The sequence below is a fragment of the Balearica regulorum genome, chromosome 11 (assembly GCF_011004875.1).
Source record: "Balearica regulorum gibbericeps isolate bBalReg1 chromosome 11, bBalReg1.pri, whole genome shotgun sequence".
Classification (NCBI taxonomy): domain Eukaryota; kingdom Metazoa; phylum Chordata; class Aves; order Gruiformes; family Gruidae; genus Balearica; species Balearica regulorum.
Window position 1 is genome coordinate 11,932,781 of NC_046194.1, and position 17,365 is coordinate 11,950,145.

At 54.3% G+C, this 17,365-nt stretch overlaps 1 protein-coding gene across 1 annotated transcript; it reads right to left on the minus strand.

The window, feature by feature from the left end:
* Positions 1-11,152: 11,152 nt before the first annotated feature.
* Positions 11,153-12,806, minus strand: LOC104633028 (thymosin beta-15A homolog). Its single transcript, XM_075763408.1, has 3 exons — positions 12,656-12,806; positions 12,132-12,236; positions 11,153-11,650 (listed from the first exon to the last, which is right to left on the minus strand). The coding sequence occupies exons 2-3, from the start codon at positions 12,229-12,231 to the stop codon at positions 11,613-11,615; spliced, it is 138 nt and encodes a 45-aa protein (XP_075619523.1). The 5' UTR covers positions 12,232-12,236; positions 12,656-12,806; the 3' UTR covers positions 11,153-11,612.
* Positions 12,807-17,365: the final 4,559 nt, after the last annotated feature.

A 17,365-nucleotide genomic window follows, 5' to 3' on the forward strand; every position in this document is an offset into this window, starting at 1 on the left:
GGGGCTACACCAAAAGCCCATTGCACTCTTTTGGGTCCTTGAAGTACCCTCTCCTGGGGTAGTCTATGCCATGGATACAAGGGGCCTCTGAGCTGGTCACAATGGCGTGCTTTTGCCACTTGCCCCCTATTAAGCTCAACTCAGCCTCCAATACAGACAATTCTTGGCATCCCCCTGTCACTCCAGAGATCCAGATGGATTCTGTGCCCCTGTACTGTGATGGTACTAGCGTACGCTGTGCACCAGTGTCCACCAAAGCCCCTTATACTTCTGTGGGTCTGATGTGCCAGGCCATCAAAACCACACAGTCCTGGTATCAGTATGGTCATCCCTTTCCTCCTCCTGGCCAAAGGCAGGGACCCTCTATTGCTGTTCCTGGTCAGAGTATTCACTGTCTGACCCTTCCAGTGCCAGACCAGAAGTCCCCTCACCAGGATCAAGGGAGGTGATCTCAGTCCTTCTATGCCTGGGAGATCGCTGATTACCTTCCTGTGTCTCTGCAGCAACTATGCTGACAGCCTTCTTGGGTGGCCCCTTCTTAACAGCCATCTTCCCTCTCAGTTTGCATACATGGGCTTCCAGCTTAAAGGTGGGTTCGCCATCCCACTCCCGCATGTTGTCCCCCAGTCATGCAGGAAGAACCAGAGTGTGCCATGCATGTGGGGCTCCCTTTCCCTCTGACTGGTGCAGAAGGGGACTGACTTCTTGGGGCGCCCCTGACAGCCAAGTCACTGGCCCATAGGGATGAGGAGGGACAGAGATTTTCTTCAAAGTTTTGGAGCCAAGAATGTTGAGAAATTCTTTTACCAAACAATGATTAGCTTTGAATTTAACAAGGCCTATGAGTGATTAATGTGTACAGAGAAGATATCCTAACCTTGAGAATACAAACATCCTGACAGGATTGCCCAAACAGGGTTGATAAGGAAGAACAGCTTGGCTGGACAACAGAGTTGGGAAACATCCAAGAAGAAGAAATTGTCCTCAAGACCATAAAAGGGAAAAAGGAGTGGGGGGCTAACTCCCCAAAGACCACCGACGACCACCCAAGACCCCCGTGCATGTGTAGTGTAGTTTTGCAATGCCAACGTTATTTAAATGTAGCAGATAGGCGGAGAGGCAGAGAGTTCTTGGAAAATATATGAATATTCATGTCTTTAAAGTATATAAAGGATGAACTTTTGTTTTAGGGTGTGCACGATAGGCGGAGCTATCCCTCGTGCATCTGGCGCTGTAATAAAGAATGCCTGCTCTTTAATACTACATTATTGTTAAGGAGTTCTTTTCCAGTTTTTCAGTAACAAGACGACCCTCTCTCCTCATATCTTGCCAATACATTGCAGCCAAGCTGTTAGAATATGACACTGGGGCACATTGAATCACCTTCTTCCACATGTGTTGTGTGCACAGGACATCCTCTGGATCTTTGGAGACCTCATCATCATCTAGATCACTGTAGATGACTTCCAGCACTGCTAATTCTCTCAGGTACTGAATGCCTACATCTCTGGTTGTCCATTTGCCTGAGTAGTTCACAAGATCTTCCTTGAATGGATTTCTTGCCCTCACACTTGAGAGGAACCATCTCTAGACACTGCAAATTGCTGCCTCTTTCCCAATTCCTGTCTCAATTCCCCAGTTTCTATTAAGGGATCCCAGCTGTTGGGCTTCCCTGCCTTCCAATTGCTGACTGTTGGCCTCATTATCCCAGCATCAGAGCAGCTAGGCAGCAATCCACTCACCTGGCTGGTGGCTGTATTCTTTCTGCATGTCTTGAAGTTCTGATGATTGTCAGAGACTGGGTAGTTTCCACTTCTTGTCTGAATTCCCTCACTCCTTTCCCCAATGTCTTTGCTGAAAGACCAGCTTCTTGATCAAACCCTTCCTCTTCCTCCTCCTCCCTTACTAATCAATGATACAGACCCATTGACCTCTTTGTCCACTGTTTCTTTTTCACTACTGCGAGAATTACGGTAGTTGTTTGGGTCCCAATCTCAACCATGCTGTCCTCAGATGCTGTTTGGGTCCCTGGCTCAACAGCAATCCCCTGATAGTACTGCACAGGCCAAGCCTCAGTACAGTGCTAGAAGCTGCTGCTTTTCACTGGGGTAGGCAAGGCACCCTTCTATCAGGTGGCGCATCAGTTTGCCAGGGTTACTTGCCTGTTCAGGTGTAAAGTCCCAGGCCACGGGAGGTAATAACTGCCCTAGGCACCTGCCCAAATACTTCCACACACCCTGCCACCCAGGGCCTGGACCCTATCCTGAGGAGGTCTGGCAGGGACAAGAGGAGAATTAAATAGGAGGAGAATTGCAGAAGTGGGGGTCCCTGATAGGCCCCTGGAAGAGAGGAGCAGGAGGGACGCAGTGGGGAGCTGCTGGGAAGGCTGGTGCTTCCCGTAGTGCCTGGGAACCCGAGTCCTGGGCTTAAGGGTGAAGGAGGAACAGGCTTATCTGGGCATGACCTCACTCTTATGGGAAGCCTGCCAAGAGCCAGCATCACCCCAGCACTGCAGGCAGGACAGAACCTTGCCTGAGAGCCCTGGGCACCACCACTGGTTGCTGCAGGGGGATTTGTCTGGATATGGGGACATTGCCCAGGAGTCATGTGCTGGGTAAGGAGTGCCAGGGCAGTGGGGGCAGCACCGGGGCAGCACCAGGGCAGCGGGCCAGGGACTCTGCAGGGCACCAGCCTTCTGGAGCATGAGAGGTTTTACTCCCCTGGGCTTGGCTGCATCCCTACCCAGAGAGGCTGTGACACACACGCCTGCCACCTAGTTCTCACTCCTTAGCTCTGGGTGTTATGGCAAACACAGGGAAGCTGGTGCCAAGGTAAGGAGCCCTGCCAGCCTGAGGCAAAGCGCTGCCAGCTCATGCCCTGATGAACTCATCACATGTCCCACGCTGCAGCTGGGGCTCAGGCCTCTTCCTTTGTTCCAGCCCCAGTGCCCAGGTCTGCAGCTGCTTCTCCAAGGTCTGTATCCAGAGGCAGCTCCAGCCCATGGCATCTGCTCTGAAACAGCCCCCAGCACATGCCCCCCCTGAACAGCCCTGTGACCCATAGACTTGGCCACTCCCATTTTCCCTGAGCCCACGGCTCTGAGCACTGGCTGCTAGGCACCCCAGCACTCATTTCACCCCCCAAGACCAACATAGCTGGAGCAAAGCTGGGGAAGCCCCCTTCACACATCCCCCTCTACCCCACACAGCTCAAGTTGCCCCAGAGAAGTGCCTTGTGTGTTTTTTGTGAGCTGGACTGAGACCTTGCAAACTCGACACTTGCCAGCCACCACATAGGCAGCAGTAGCTCAGGGATGTAGCAGCATCCTCAAACAGTGTCATACATGGCAGCAGACCACATAGCTGGTGACCGGCTATAGATGGAGTGGCTGCCAACCCAGGGGAATTGGGACCATAGCAGCAGGGATGGGAGCTGCCTCCTCCCCACCTCCTCCCACCTTGGCACTGGGATGCCAGAGGTGCTGTCACAGCCTTCCCTGTGAAAGATGCAGCCCTGTGGGTCTCTCCCTGCTGAGCTGGGAGTGGTGGGAGAGGAATGCCCAGGACGACGAGCTGCCTCTCTTAAACACGATGCTGCAAGCAGGGGCTTGTCCCAGCTCCACTGCAATCCTGGGGCTGGCAGCAGCTGAGCTGCCACTGCCACAGCCTTTGCCCTCACCTCCTCACCCTGGCTGGTTATCAGGGACATGCTGGGTGACAGGGTGGTGGAGCAGGTAGCACCATAGGAGGAAGCACCAGCCATAATTTTACCCTGATGCAGGTGCGCAGGCAGGTTGAGGCTTTGTGAGACAGTACGAAGCAGCTGTTGCAACATGCTTATCTGCTACTCATCGCTCCTGCGCCAATTCCTGGAAAGCCCTGGAACCAGCTGGCAGGCACTGGCTCGCAGCCTTGCAGTGGGGAGCCTGGCCCCTGCTGCAGTGGGATCTACCTGGGGACTCGCAGCAAAGGTGCACAGCGGCAGAACAGGCTTCATAGCAGCAGGGACAGGAGGGGGACAGAGGGGCACATGGCATCTCGGCTGCCTCTTTGCAAGGAAAGTGCCTGGGCGGAGGGCTGGAGGGAAGCTGATCCTGCTGCTGCTTTGGAGGTGCCTCCACCCTGCCCACAGGTGATTTTGGGGGAAGCAGCAAAGTGTCTTATTCCCACGCTCATATCCTGCACTGCACCTTCTGCACCCAGACTGGGCCTGGTTCCCTGAGGGCAGCGGGACGTTCCTCCGCAGGCTCATCCAGGCAGGTTTGGAGCTGTGACACCACATGGTGCCACCAGCACCAGCAGTGGGGCTGATACCTGTGAATATTGAAATATTAAGATCAAGTCAAGCAATTAGAGCCATTGCTCAATAGATGTAACCAACCAAAAGGGAAACCATTGTAACTTAGAAAATAATTAGTTGTAAGATAAGAACCTCTGGAACAATCTCATTTTAAACAGCTCGGCCTTGGAAGAACAGATGCGCAAAGATAAGAAAGTTACAAGGTGATCACAAAACCAGCCTTGAGGGATAAGGTATACGTGATACCAGGACTGAGTCTGAGCCTTCATCTGAAGACCCCTGATGACCACCCAGAGGTGCCAAAAAACATGCGTGAAAGACATTAGCATATGCTAATGAGTTCCCAGAAAATCCATGAATGTGATAAGCATTACTCGGAAATATAATGAATATGTATATTAACATAGTATAAATACTTGTTAGTTTTGTCTTTTGGGTGTGCACGTTAGGTGGAGTTATCCCCCGTGCACCCAGCGCTGCAATAAAGAATGCCTGCTTTCTAAAACTTCAAAATAAGTCTTAGTGAATTATTTTGCTGCTTTCTGGTAACAGGGCACCCAGGCTTGGGAACAGAAGTGTCCCTGGGAAGAGGACATTGACTTCTGCCTTGTCTGGACAAAGCGAGGTGACATCGCCTCATGGATGATACCCATCACAGAAAGGCTTTGATTGCGTTTTTCCGCCCCTTGAGGTTTCCTCACATCATGCTGGCACTCACGCAGTCGATAGCAGTCTCAGGCACCCCTGGCCAACTCCGGCTGGCCGTGCCGCAGCTTGGGTGCCGAATGCATCCCTGCTGCCAGCATTGCCATGGGTTTGAGCCCCCACTTTGTCTCCCCCCAGCTCCCCAGGGTGCTGTACCCCAGCTGCTCCCTGTGGAGAGGAATATATCACAGAGTGGGGGCTATGCATTGGGAGCCTGGGAACAAAATGGCTTTTCACGCCATAATCCTTTGTAATAAAGCACCAGGGTGAAGAAAGACGATAATGTCTCCTGTGTGAGCCAGCTGCTTCCTAAAATAAAGTGCTTCTCTCCATCATCAGCTGCCCCAGCTCCAGCACAAGTGCAGGCACTACCTCATGACACCAGAGCTGCTTTCTCTGTGGGAGCACATGCTCCTGCAGCTCCCAGCACAGCCCCACGGACCTGTGGGAATCTGCAGAATGCAACTGGGGGGGCCAGAAACAAACAATTAATTCTGGCCGCTCTTGGGAGCGGGCTGCAAGCCACTGAAGGGCTCGGCACCCCAACATGCATGCCGCTTGGCGAAGGCATGTGGCAAAGCTGCTACCACCTGCACCCCGCACTGGCAACAACCCAGACAAATGTGGGAAGTGCGGCGGGTTGTGGGGTGGCTGTGTTGGGTTTGCATGGCAAGGTTTTGGTAGCGGGAGGGGGGTCTACAGGGGTTGCTTCTGTGACAAGCTGGTGGAAGCTTCCCCTGTGTCTGATAGAGCCAATGCCAGCCGGCTCCAAGATGGACCCACCCCTGGCCAAGGCCGAGCCCATCAGCACCTCTGTGATAACATATTTAAGAAGGAAAAAAACCCAAACCCACAACAATTAGAGCTTTTGCAGCCGGAGAGAGGAGCGAGAAGATGTAGGAAACTCTGCAGACACCAAGGTCAGTGCAGAAGGAGGGGGAGGAGGTGCTCCAGGCACAGGAGCAGAGATCCCCCTGCAGCCCGTGGTGAAGACCATGGTGAAGCAGGCTGTCCCCCTGCAGCCCATGGAGGGAGGATGAGGGGGTGTAGAGATTTCACCTGCAGCCCCTGGAGGACCCCACGCTGGAGCAGGTGGAGGCACCTGAAGGAGGCTGTGGCCCCGTGGGAAGCCTGCACTGGAGCAAGCTCCTGGCAGGACCTGTGGACCTGTGGAGAGAGGAGCCCACGCCAGAGCAGGTTTGCTGGCAGGACTTGTGACCCCATGGGGTACCCACGCTGGAGCAGTCTGTTCCTGCAGGTCTGCACCCCATGGGAGAGACTCACGCTGGAGAAGTTCATGAAGGACTGTAGCCTGTGGGAAGGACTCGCGTTGGAGAAGTTCCTGAAGGACTGTCTCCCATGAAAGGGACTCCATGTTGGAGCAGGGGAACGATGAGAGGAGTGCTCCCCCTGAGGATGAAGAAGCGGCAGAAACAACATGTGATCAACTGACCACACATCCCACGTCCCCCTGTGCCGCTGAGGGGGGCAGAGGTTGATGTCGGGAGTGAAGTTGAGCCCGGGAAGATGGGAGGGGTGGGGGGAAGTGTTTTAAGATTTGATTTTATTTCTCATTCCTCTACTCTGTTTTGCTTAGTAATAAATTAGATGAATTTTCTCTCTCAGTTCAGTTTGTTTTGCTCGTGACGATAATTAGTGAGTGATCTTTCCCTGTCCTTATCTCGACCCACAAGCTTTTCATTATACCTTTTCTCCCCTGTCTAGTTAAGGAGGAGGAGTGATAGAGTGGCTCTGGTGGGCACCTGGCCCCCAGTCAGGGTCAACCCACCACATGCAAAGCTGCTCCCACCTGCACCCCGCACTGGCAACAACCCAGACAAATGCGGGAAGCGCGGTGGGTTGTGGGGTGGCTCAGTGCATAACTCCCCAGCTTTATTTAGACCTGAGTGCTGGCAGGACCCCGGTCCTCACTGGTGCCCTAGAGGAGAGGCCAGGAAGCTCTGGGCGTTCCTGCTTCATCATTACTTGGGCTGAGCCCTTGCTGGCAGAGGATGAGTAAGCTCCTGCTGGTAAACCTGACCTCCTGGGCATTATCTCAAGAGCAGCAATAACTTCTCTGCTGCTAGGGAAGGTGTTGCAGCCTGCAGGCGAGTTTACCAGTGTGAGTGTCTGGAGATGCCTGGCTCGCTGTGTACCTTTACACTAACTGATCAGGGATGGTGGCTTTCCTGCCCCATGGCCATGGAGGCTGTCTGGCACTGTGCTGCTAGCCACTGCAGGATGGTGAGAGCTTGTCTGTTAATCCTCCCCGTGTCACTGAGTGTCCCCAGGGAACGGTCAACAGTGCCACATCGCACACCGTCCCACCCCATGGTGGCCTCCCATCAGCTCCATTCCCAAAGGACCATGGTCGCAAGCTCGCACACCACTTTCATTTCCCTGTTACTGCTCACTCTTCTGCTTTCCCCTTTTACAGCCAAACATGTAACTACCCACGTGCACTCGCACACATATGTATCCTCCCCAACAACTTCCTGCAGAGGTTTTCCCTGGCAGCTCATACTCCCTGCCCCCTCGCCTCCCCTCTCCACCACTGCCACCACGGGGTTTGAGCTCTATACTTGGCAGCATGTCCACGCAGGCAGGGGAGACCTGGTGGGGAAAGGCTGACCCGAGTGAGGCAGGGGCAGTGACACATTTTCTCCACGGATGCAGGGACTGGGTGGGGGTAACGGACCCACACATGGAGGAGCTGCAGCTTATGCTGGGACGCACAGCCTAGCTTCGCCTTATCCTGTTTGCTCTGGTGATAAACTCACACTTTCTAAGGGGGTGTTTGCTTGGACTGACTGCGGTGCAGGCTGGGGCTGGTGATTTCCTGCTATCCAAACGCCAGGCCCTGGTCACCGCCACCTCTCGGCTCTCACCACTTTCTGCTGCAGCTCTGGGGGCTGCCAGGTGGAGAGCAGCCAAGGGAAAACCCCAGCTGCCATTGTGCAAAAGCCTCCCTTGCACTGAGTGATCTATGCTGCAGATCTGTGCTGCAGAACACTCAGTGCTGCAAATCAGCATGGTACCGTGGGATGTGCAGAGGGTGCCACAGCCTGGCAGGGTGGGTGAATGGTCGGGAGGAGAGGGACACTGGGGTGCCTGGTGCGGGGCCATGCACGGGCTGACTCAGGCACCTCCTACAAGAGATGGGATTATGGTCCTCCACACAAGTGAATATGGGGCCAAATCCTCTTCCGACTGAGTCAGAGGGGATGGAGCAGGGGCAGACGCCCATTCCAGCTGCAAGCCCTGAGCTGAATTCACTCCATGCTGCTGATCACCAGGTATTTGCCCAAATTCCTCCTGCCAGCAACTGAATCTCTTCTTCCCTCCTCTGCAGCGCCAAAACTGCCCTGGGAGCAGCAGGATGGGTCCAGGTAGGGGAGAGGCATGGGTATTGTCAGAAGGAGCTGACACGTGTAACTTACCTGGTGCCTGGCAAGGGAAGGCAGCACTGAGCCCTGCCAAGAAGGCCCAGCTCCTGGGATGGCATCCTCTGTGCATAGGTGGCTGCTGGGGCAGCCAATGCTGCTAAAGCTGCCACATTTCTAAGGGACATCAGCCTGGCAGGTGTCCTGGCCTCCCACACCACTAGCAGCCGTGTGCCCATGCATGCCAGGGTGAAAAACAGAAGGTCCGGGGCAGGGAGGGAGGGAACGTGTTGATACAACGGGCTTTTCTGTAATGGCTCTCCCCTTTCCAGCTAATCCTCTGCTGGCAACAGGGACATTTCAGGCACTGAGCTGCAAAACGGCTTTCTCTTTATCCTGAGACCTGAGGATACAGGGTTTGGACAATATGTCCAGTACTTCCCTGTGCACCATTTTGGCAGGGATGTGGGTGGGAGAAGTGCCTGGGCTGCCCTCATTTTGGGTGGACACAGCCTCATGGGCCATATGCCCCACTGAGATGGGTTTACTGGGGCTGGGGAGCTGCCCCCAGCTCCAACCGATGTCCCTGGGGTTGGGCTGGGGCTGCCAGCCCCTGGAGTGGCTTCCTTGGGGCACAGATCTGGCTGTGCAAACACTTAATCCCATGTCTAAACCTGCATTGCTGCGTTCCCAGGGTGGCCACAGTGAAAAAGCAACCCAAACCCAGGTGCATCGGTGCCCCCGTCCTCACCCCACAGCTCCCCGGGATGCAGCAAGGTGGTGCCATGGGCCGGTTCCACAGGCTCAGGATGAAGGAAGGCTGGATCGTCAGCATGAAGTCACCAGAAACGCTGCCATTTGGGGCAACCAATGGGGAGTCGCAGCCCTTGCCCCAGCTGGCCAACCAGTCTGCTCCATAGGAAGGGGGCGTGCCGTCGACAGGCACCTGGGACACCTGGCACCCCGGGGTAAACTCTCTGCTGCCTGCATTTGCAACACAGGGCAAGGGGGAGGTTTTTGTGTGTACGGTGGTGCTGGGGACAGGACGCTCCTGCTGTGACCTTGCACGGGTCCGAGTGACTCAGGGAGAGATAAGTCGACCAGTGGTTTTCCATGTCTGCAGAGTGGCCCATTGCAGGATGACTAAGAGCACGCAGGAGGGAGAGGCATCAGGGCTGTGTCAGGAGCAGCCAGGGTGCTGCAGGCAACCACCAAGACCTCCCTATCCCTAGAAGCCCCACTGAGGAGAGGGGATCAGCTTTGCCACTTTGTGTCTCCATTCCAAAAGCTTCATTTGGTTTAGCTCATGCTCTGGCTTTTGGGAATGGGGAAGGGCTCAGGCTGGCATTACCTCTGGGTTTGATCTGACTCCCTGTCTGGGTGCATCAAGTGGCCAAAGGATTGCAAAGCCTCTCTGCAGGAGGGGAAAATGCTGAAGCAGCGAGAAGGTGCTTAACCACTCCCAAGCCCAGCTCCTGCTGATGTGACCTTTTCTACCTTCTGCTTTCACAGAAGGGTCCGAAGAGGATAGGGTGCTGTCCTGGGGACATCAGGGTGTTGAGGTGGAACAGCTGCCCTGGCATGTGCTGAGTTTGCCAGTGCTCAGCCCAGCACAGCAGCAGCCACCCCAGCTGTGCCTCAGCATCACTCCCCACCACCCTCACCTCACAGAAAACACTGCACACTGCCCTGACAGCACACAAACACCAACCTCTTAGCTTCAGCTCTTTCAATCCTGCTTTTTAAGGGGTAAAGGCAGTTGCAGCCACACAAGCAGCCTTATTTGCAGCCCTTGGCAGGCAGTGTGGGTGGAGGTACTAGGCAGATAAGCGGCATGTCCAGACAGGCACAACAGACCCCATGTTTGTCTCCAGGCTCGCTAAGGGCACTGGCCAAAACTGTTAGTTGGCAAGTCTGCCTCCATCTCCTCCATACACAGCCTGTTCAGTGATCTTGCAGACCAGGTGGAGGTGAGGAAATCTTGGCAGCACCCAGGAAGCCTCAGCATAGACCTGGAGGCACTATCAGACCCCAGCTCCCCCCTTGTCCACACTGTGCTGGAGGCTGACTGCAGGACATAGGGACCTCCACTTCTGCAAGGCAGGGCTAGGATCAGCCTAGGAGGTACCCAAGGAGTCTACTGCATTAATCCATCCTTACAAGGTTGCAAAAAGCTCCTTCAACCAAAGGCCGGGGCAAAGGTTGGCTCAAGGTGAAGAGAAGGGCTGTGCCAGGCAACAAGGGGAGAGCTCTGGTCTGAGAATTGGGTAAACAGAGTCAGCCTGGCCACAGCACCAGCAGGGCCCAGGCCAGCATCCACATTGCTGGCACAGCCACCTCCAGCTGTGCAGGCAAGGAGCCAGCCCAGTTCCACAACTGATGTTTTAGGCCAGGGAAACCAACTCCTCTGAAGGAGCCTTAGCCTTTAGGTGGGCGGGAAGGTCCAGGTTAGCCTCTACTTGAAGATGTACCAAGAAACCACTATGGTGGTGGGATTGCTGGTGGAACACAGCAGCCTCAGCCAGCTGAGCCCCCAGCACTACATCGGCAATGCTCCCAGCTCTGGTCTCCCCCAGGCCACCAGGAACTGAGCCCTATGCAAACACAAAGCTGTACTCACCCTGCACGGAACCATCCCATATAGCCCTTTGAGCAACACCAAACCACCACTGCTGCTGCAGCACCAGGCAGAGACCTTCCCATCCCCCAGGGCAAGCCAGGTTGCAGCCTGAACCTTTGTCAGGGAAGAAGCCACAATCCATAGGTAGGTCATTACATTTTTTATTTTATAATAAACTTCTCATTCCCCCTCCCAAGGAAGACAAAAAAAACCAACTGTGTGAGGCTACAGAACACTGTCAGTGAATAGTACATGAGACAGACCTAGGCCACGGGCCAGGCCAGAAAGGATCCCCACTCCTCAGGCAGAAGGGATCTGTCCCCAGAAACCTCCATTGCCCTTGCTCATCTGCCCACTGCATTAGAACAGTGTCAACAGGAGTCAGCTGAGCAGCAGAGATGGGGTTGGGTCAGGCTATCGATGGATTGAGAGGGGCACACTATGTTCCTCCCACCCACCAAAGCTGCCAGCAAGGTAGGACAGTAGGTTAGGTGATGCAGGTATTTTCTATATATGTACATGATATAAATTTAAAAAAACACCCACATTATTTAATTCAAAACAAAAAAATCAAGTGGTAACTCTTCCTGCCAGGCCATCTCACTCTAGGAAGACTTCACACATTCCTTCTCCTGCTCAATAGCTGCAAGAGAAGAGAGGTCCATTAGTGTCCGGTACTATTTTTTTGTGGAAAGATCCACTGGAAAAGGTTGCAGAGCAACCACTCAGGCCCTGGCACCCAGCTTTGTGGTTTGACCCCAACCAGGGTAGACACACTTCAAGTCAGACGGTGATGAGACACACACCAGTGACAGCAAGTTGGGCACGTGCCTTCAGCTCCCCTCAGGGAAGTCATGCCCCGAGGCAACAGCTTGGAATAGCCCTCCACACACCATTATGTCTGTTGCCCCAGAGGGCAACCCTTCACCTCTCAGTCAGCGGTCTTCTCTGGGTAAGAGCCTAACTGCCCCAAACTGCCCCTCTCCACCAGATGCCTCGGTGGCAAGATCAGTACCTGAGGACACCGGCTCTGCTAGCTGTGACCAATGCGTGCCTCCTGTGCAGCCAAACGCCAGGGCCCCACCCCGGCCCCTGCCAGCCCCTCCGCCTAGTGCTGCACTCACTCTCCTTCGAGGGCAGCGTGTTCTTCTCCTCCGTGTTGGTTTTCTTCAGCTTCTTCTTGTCGAATTTCTCCACCTCCGAGAGGTCTGGCTTGTCACACATTTTGCCTGCCAGACACCCCCCCGCCCGAGGTCAGCCGAGGTCCCCACGGATGGTGATGGGCAGACAAAGGCGGCCCGCCCCAGCTCCCCCACCCGGCCCCCGCCGCGGACAATAGCGCAGGGCGGGGCGCGCCACCGCCCCGGGCACCACACCGCTCCCCAGCTCCGGGCAGCCCCGCACCGTCTGGGCGGCCACCTGCGGCACCCCCCCCGGTGCCCGCATCCTCCGGGGGAGACCTCTCCGCCCTCGCCAGCAGCGCTCCCCGCGGCACGCAGCCCGTCCCTCCCCAGGACCGCCCGGAGCCCCCGCCCAGAGGCGCCCTGGGGGAGCGCCTCCTCGCACCAGCTCTGCGTGCGGACCCCTCCCCAGCGCAACCCGGACCCGCCGGCACGGCAGCCCCGCGACGAGAGAGCTGGCGCCCTACCTGCCGCTGTCCCTAGCGCTGCCCGCACGCTCCACAGCGCTCCGCTCCCAGGTGAGGTTAGAACAAGCAGTGTGGGGCGGTGCCTTATATAGCCCGGCCACCGCCCAGCCCACGCGCCCACTGGCCTGCTGGGAAGCGTAGTCCGCCCGCTGGCTGCTGCGACTGCGCGACCCCCGGGAGAACTGCCGCTCCCAAGGTGGCCCGCGGCGGGGGGGGGGGAGCGTCGCTGTGCGGGGCCTCGCGCCCGCGGGGATAGGGGAAACCGAGAGGCACAGGGCGCGGTCGGGGGGCGCGCGTGTCACTGCGAGCGAGCGTGTTAGCAGTTATAGGAAGCCACGGACACAGCTCCCACTGCCCCCCGCGCGCACACACTCACACCCAGCCCTGCACACTCCCACCGTGCGCACATGCACCTTTTGCATACGCATGCCTCCACGCAGCCACCCTGCATACTCACAAATACACACCCCACATCTGCACGCTCAACACATGCACACAGTGCAGAAGCACATACATGTACTACTCCCAGTTCTACACACACACCCCCCAGCATCACACACACCCCTGCTGCCACCCCTGTTCCCCACACCAGGGTGCCAGCTATAAGGGGCAGCAGGGTGGTCCCAGGGCCACTGTCCCAGCCCCAAACCCTCCCCAGAAGCAGGTGCCACACAGCCACGGGGGGCAGCTGCACCCTGCACATGTGCCCCGGGATGCACCCTGGTGAAGCAGAACTTGTTTGAGAAAACAATCCCTTGGGATAAAAATAGTACCATATTTTCACAGCTGTGGGAGATGCTTTGCCACCATGCTCAAATGGTGGCCACACTGGCTGCAGCCACAGTGCTTCCTGGGGAGATCCAGTCACTAAAGCAGCAGCATGGGTGCGCAAGGAGCAGACCATGCTCACAGGCAGAGGCTTTCGCTTGGCCATAGCAAGGCAGGGTGCAGAAAGCCTGCCAGCATATGCCAGACAGGCTGGGGTGCATGTAGAACAAATACCTTTGGGGAGAAAAAGCTGAGTGTAACTGCCTCTCTGTTGCCAGCTGGGCTGGGGGGCAGGAAGGGTAGTGGCGGTCCAGGGGACACCTGCATCCTGGCCCTCTGACCACGCCATATCCTGGTAGCCAGCATGCCTGGGAAGCCTTGTTGAAGGAATCAAGAAGGAAAAAACCCAACAACCTGATCCTCATGGCAGGCTTGCCAAAACCGTTCTGCAGAGTTCCTGTGTTGGTGTTGCAGTGAGCAAGAACTTGCTGTAGAGTGCCAGGGGTAGTACCTGTGCTGCAGCAACTCTCATATTCACCTCCACCTCTTTTTTTTCTTTTTTTGCAGAGAAAATCCCCAGCAAGGGGAAATGAGGAATCAGGAAATGAGGAAACATTTGCTTTGTTTTTTAGCCGGACGACTAGTGTCTTGGGAGGGCTTGGTGCTCTCCAGCAACAGCACGTCTTGGCCAGAGGTGACCCTTAGCAGCAAGCCCTGAGGACACAGGCACCTTCCTGTCCAGCCAGCAAGTAGGCTCTGAATTAGAGAAATGCCAGTGATTGGTATATGCAGAAAAGGCAAAGGCCAAGATCTAAGGCCAAGCCCTAAGATGTGGTTGCTACTCAGAGAAGTCTGGATGGCAAACAGCCCCCTAGGGCAGGGAAGTTGAGAAGAGGAAGAGGCTGCAGGCAAAGCCTCAGGCCAGGCTGCTCCCAGAGCAGCTTTGATTGGGGCTGTGGCCCCACAGCAGGGCCAGGTTTGGAGGGCACCATATAGCCAGGAGCAGCAAGCCCAGGCCAGGCTGCCTTCACAAGCATCATTCAAACACACCCTGCAGAGCTGCATCACAAAGCCCACCCCAAGCTGAGAAAGGTCTCACTTTTCCTGCAAAAGGAAACATAAACCACAACCAGTTTCAAAATGAAAGCAGGAAATCCTTTTTGCCTTTATGCAAATAGTCAGACAAGTGTTCTACCATGTGTTTACTCTTCAGCTGTGCCCACCTTCCCACCAGCTTCCCCCTTTCCCTGCCTGTTCTCCACATGCTTCTCCTTTGCGGATGCTACACAGTCTGCTGTAGCTTTTATCCCCAACAGGCAGCAAGTGCAAAAGGACCTGGTCCCCCCCCATCCTCCCAGTGCACAGCCCTCCACCAGCATCAGCTGCAGCCATCCCAGCCAAGGCACAGCTCCTGTGCGACATGTTACATCTCCTTGATGTTGCAGTGCTTTGTAAACCCCGGAGTCTTTGTCTGAGCACAAAGCCTTCATGGTGGCCGCGCATGCCACGGAAGGGGAGCTCCTCCTTCCCTGAGGCAGCCGCAGCCATGCAGGCAATGCCACGCTCCTACAAACCATGGATGGAGCAGCTTTAAAGCTATCCCTCCAAATTTCCAGCAGGCAAGGCATGGGGCTGCTGCTTAGGGAGCTTTTAAAAAAAATCCATCTTGCACAAAGAACAAGGAGCTTATATCCCAGCAAAAACTTTTTCCTCTGACTAATTTGCAAAGCCTCCCCTAACTGCACAACCTGCTTATTTCTCATGCATTTTGGTATTTCTGCTTTCAATAATTTGTAACAAAAGAACTGAGACATCAACAGATTGGGAGAAAGCAAAAACAGCCCTGAACTGAAATAGAGAACTGCCAGCCATTTTAAATTAGTTTTTTAATCTCCCAAAGAACACGACCGTTGGGGCTCAGATAGAACCTTGCTGATGGCCATTTCCAGGAACACTTTATTTTCTTCTACAGGAAGGAGGCAGGAGGTTTTCTCTATCTGATCAGAGATTTGTTTTGCCTCTTGCCTACTGATCCTCCTGCCTGCAGGGCACCAATGCAGCCAGCCAGGACCTGAGCTTTCAGCCACCACTGCCTAGCTGTGAGCCAGTCCTCCCTATTCCACAGGGCCAGTTTACTTTTTCCTGATAATTTTTAACCCCAGCCTCCTGCCAAGACCCTTTCCTTCTACTGGGGCCGAAGCAGAGCCCCAGGAAGGCAGCCAGCACACTCAGGCCTTTGTGTCTTACACCAGGGCTCATTGCTCCCATGGATTTTGCTGCTCCTTGCAGTTTAAAGGGTGGCTTTATTAACCCTTACTACTTTCCCATTGCCCAACAGCAGCAAAGCAAGCTGCTGCTTCCTCTAGATCAGAAACACCGACTCCAGGAGATGAGAAATACTCTGTACACTAGTAAGGCACAGGGAGAAGCAGCAGGACAGAGCTGATGACAGCAATTTGAGATTTGTCTTGTTTTGCTCCAAACAGCAGACAAGTCCTGTTGCCTGCAAGGCACCAATGGGAAGCCCAGCTTTCACAGTGGCTTACAGTGGCCATCCTGCACACTAGCTTCCGCTACCCAGGCAGGTGAGCTGGGCTAAGATGCAGGACTTTCAATTGAAGAGTTCTCTTCTACTGCTGCTTTTACAGCAGGCAAAGACAGTTACTGGCACCAGTATCAGCATCTGCACACCTGCAGCCATGTTCCAGCTGTGTCTGTAGCACAAGCTACAGCAGCAAGCTGCTGTAACTCTGTCCAGCTCTTCCAGTACTTCAACTACAAAAGCACAGTAAATTACTTGCTTGGGATTTTCTCCTGGGGAAGTAATGACTTGCTTTCTATGGTATTTCTTCAGTAGCTGTGAAGTCAGTCTGAGAAGACACCGCACAATTCACTTCCAGACTACCCTGCATGCTCTGTACCCACTCCAGCATCTCTCCAGGACGGGCTGGAGAATCACCTCCACTACCGCAGGTAACTCAAGATAGCACAAGCACTTCACAGCACGACTGATGTTGCTGGAACTGAACTTGCCTGGGCTAAGGGATGAGCGTCCCTGCATTATTCCCAAACCTGGAGGGCACTGGAGGAACTTGACTCCCTGCCATTCACACCTCAGGGGCTGGTTTCCTCCCATGGCTGCCTGGTACTACATCCATGGCTGTCCTGGCCAGGGAAAAGTACTTTTACTACATGCATGTGTTAAAGGCAGCCATGCTTACTCTAATAGCACAACAGTCACTTCTGGTCAGTCACTCACAATCTACCTATTGGCTTAGTAATTACAAAGTATTTTTTTTTTAATTTAGGGAAGAAGCTTTTGTAAAGTGTCCAGTCCTTCTGATCTGAGCGAGGTTTCCAGAGCAGAAGAGCTTTACCTCCTTAGGACAGTTCTCATACCCTGTGTATCACCCATCCTTTTAAAAGTACAGTGCTGTCATACAGCATTTTAAATCTGTGCGCTCCCCCACTCCAACCTCTAGGTTTTATTAAAAAAAAGAGTATATACACACCAATAGCAATGGTCACCTTTGTACAAATTTTTGGCTGCAAACCTCATGTTGTTTCTTCTCTAAGGAAGGTGAAGTCTGCTACGGTGCCCTGACATGGCACACATCACCCCTCTGCTATTTGAGGAAAAAATACAATAGTTCACTTCTCCATTTACCAGTACTGAAAAATGTTTTAACAGATGAATGACAGTAGTGATCCTCAGCAAAAGTCTACCTGAAGTCTTGTTTCCTGAAGCAACATTCAATCTAGGCCTGGAAGCCCATTGTAAAGCCAAAGACCTTTCTAGACCTGCTATCTCATATTTCTGACTTAATTTATATTTTTCCAGTCTACAATACACAATGAGAGAGGATCATGGTTTAGTTAGAACAAGCGCTTCTCAGGACATAATCCTGCTGTGTGTGATCATTAGTTTGTGCAAGACACTTT

What these genes read in the sequence shown, in the direction of transcription:
- LOC104633028 (XM_075763408.1), bottom strand. Translation starts at nt 12,231, where the DNA reads ATGTGTGACAAGCCAGACCTCTCGGAGGTGGAGAAATTCGACAAGAAG. An exon ending in CACGCTGCCCTCGAAGGAGA is followed by an intron (nt 11,651 to 12,131) that starts GTGAGTGCAGCA and finishes CTTCTCTTGCAG; the next exon opens with CTATTGAGCAGGAGAAGGAA.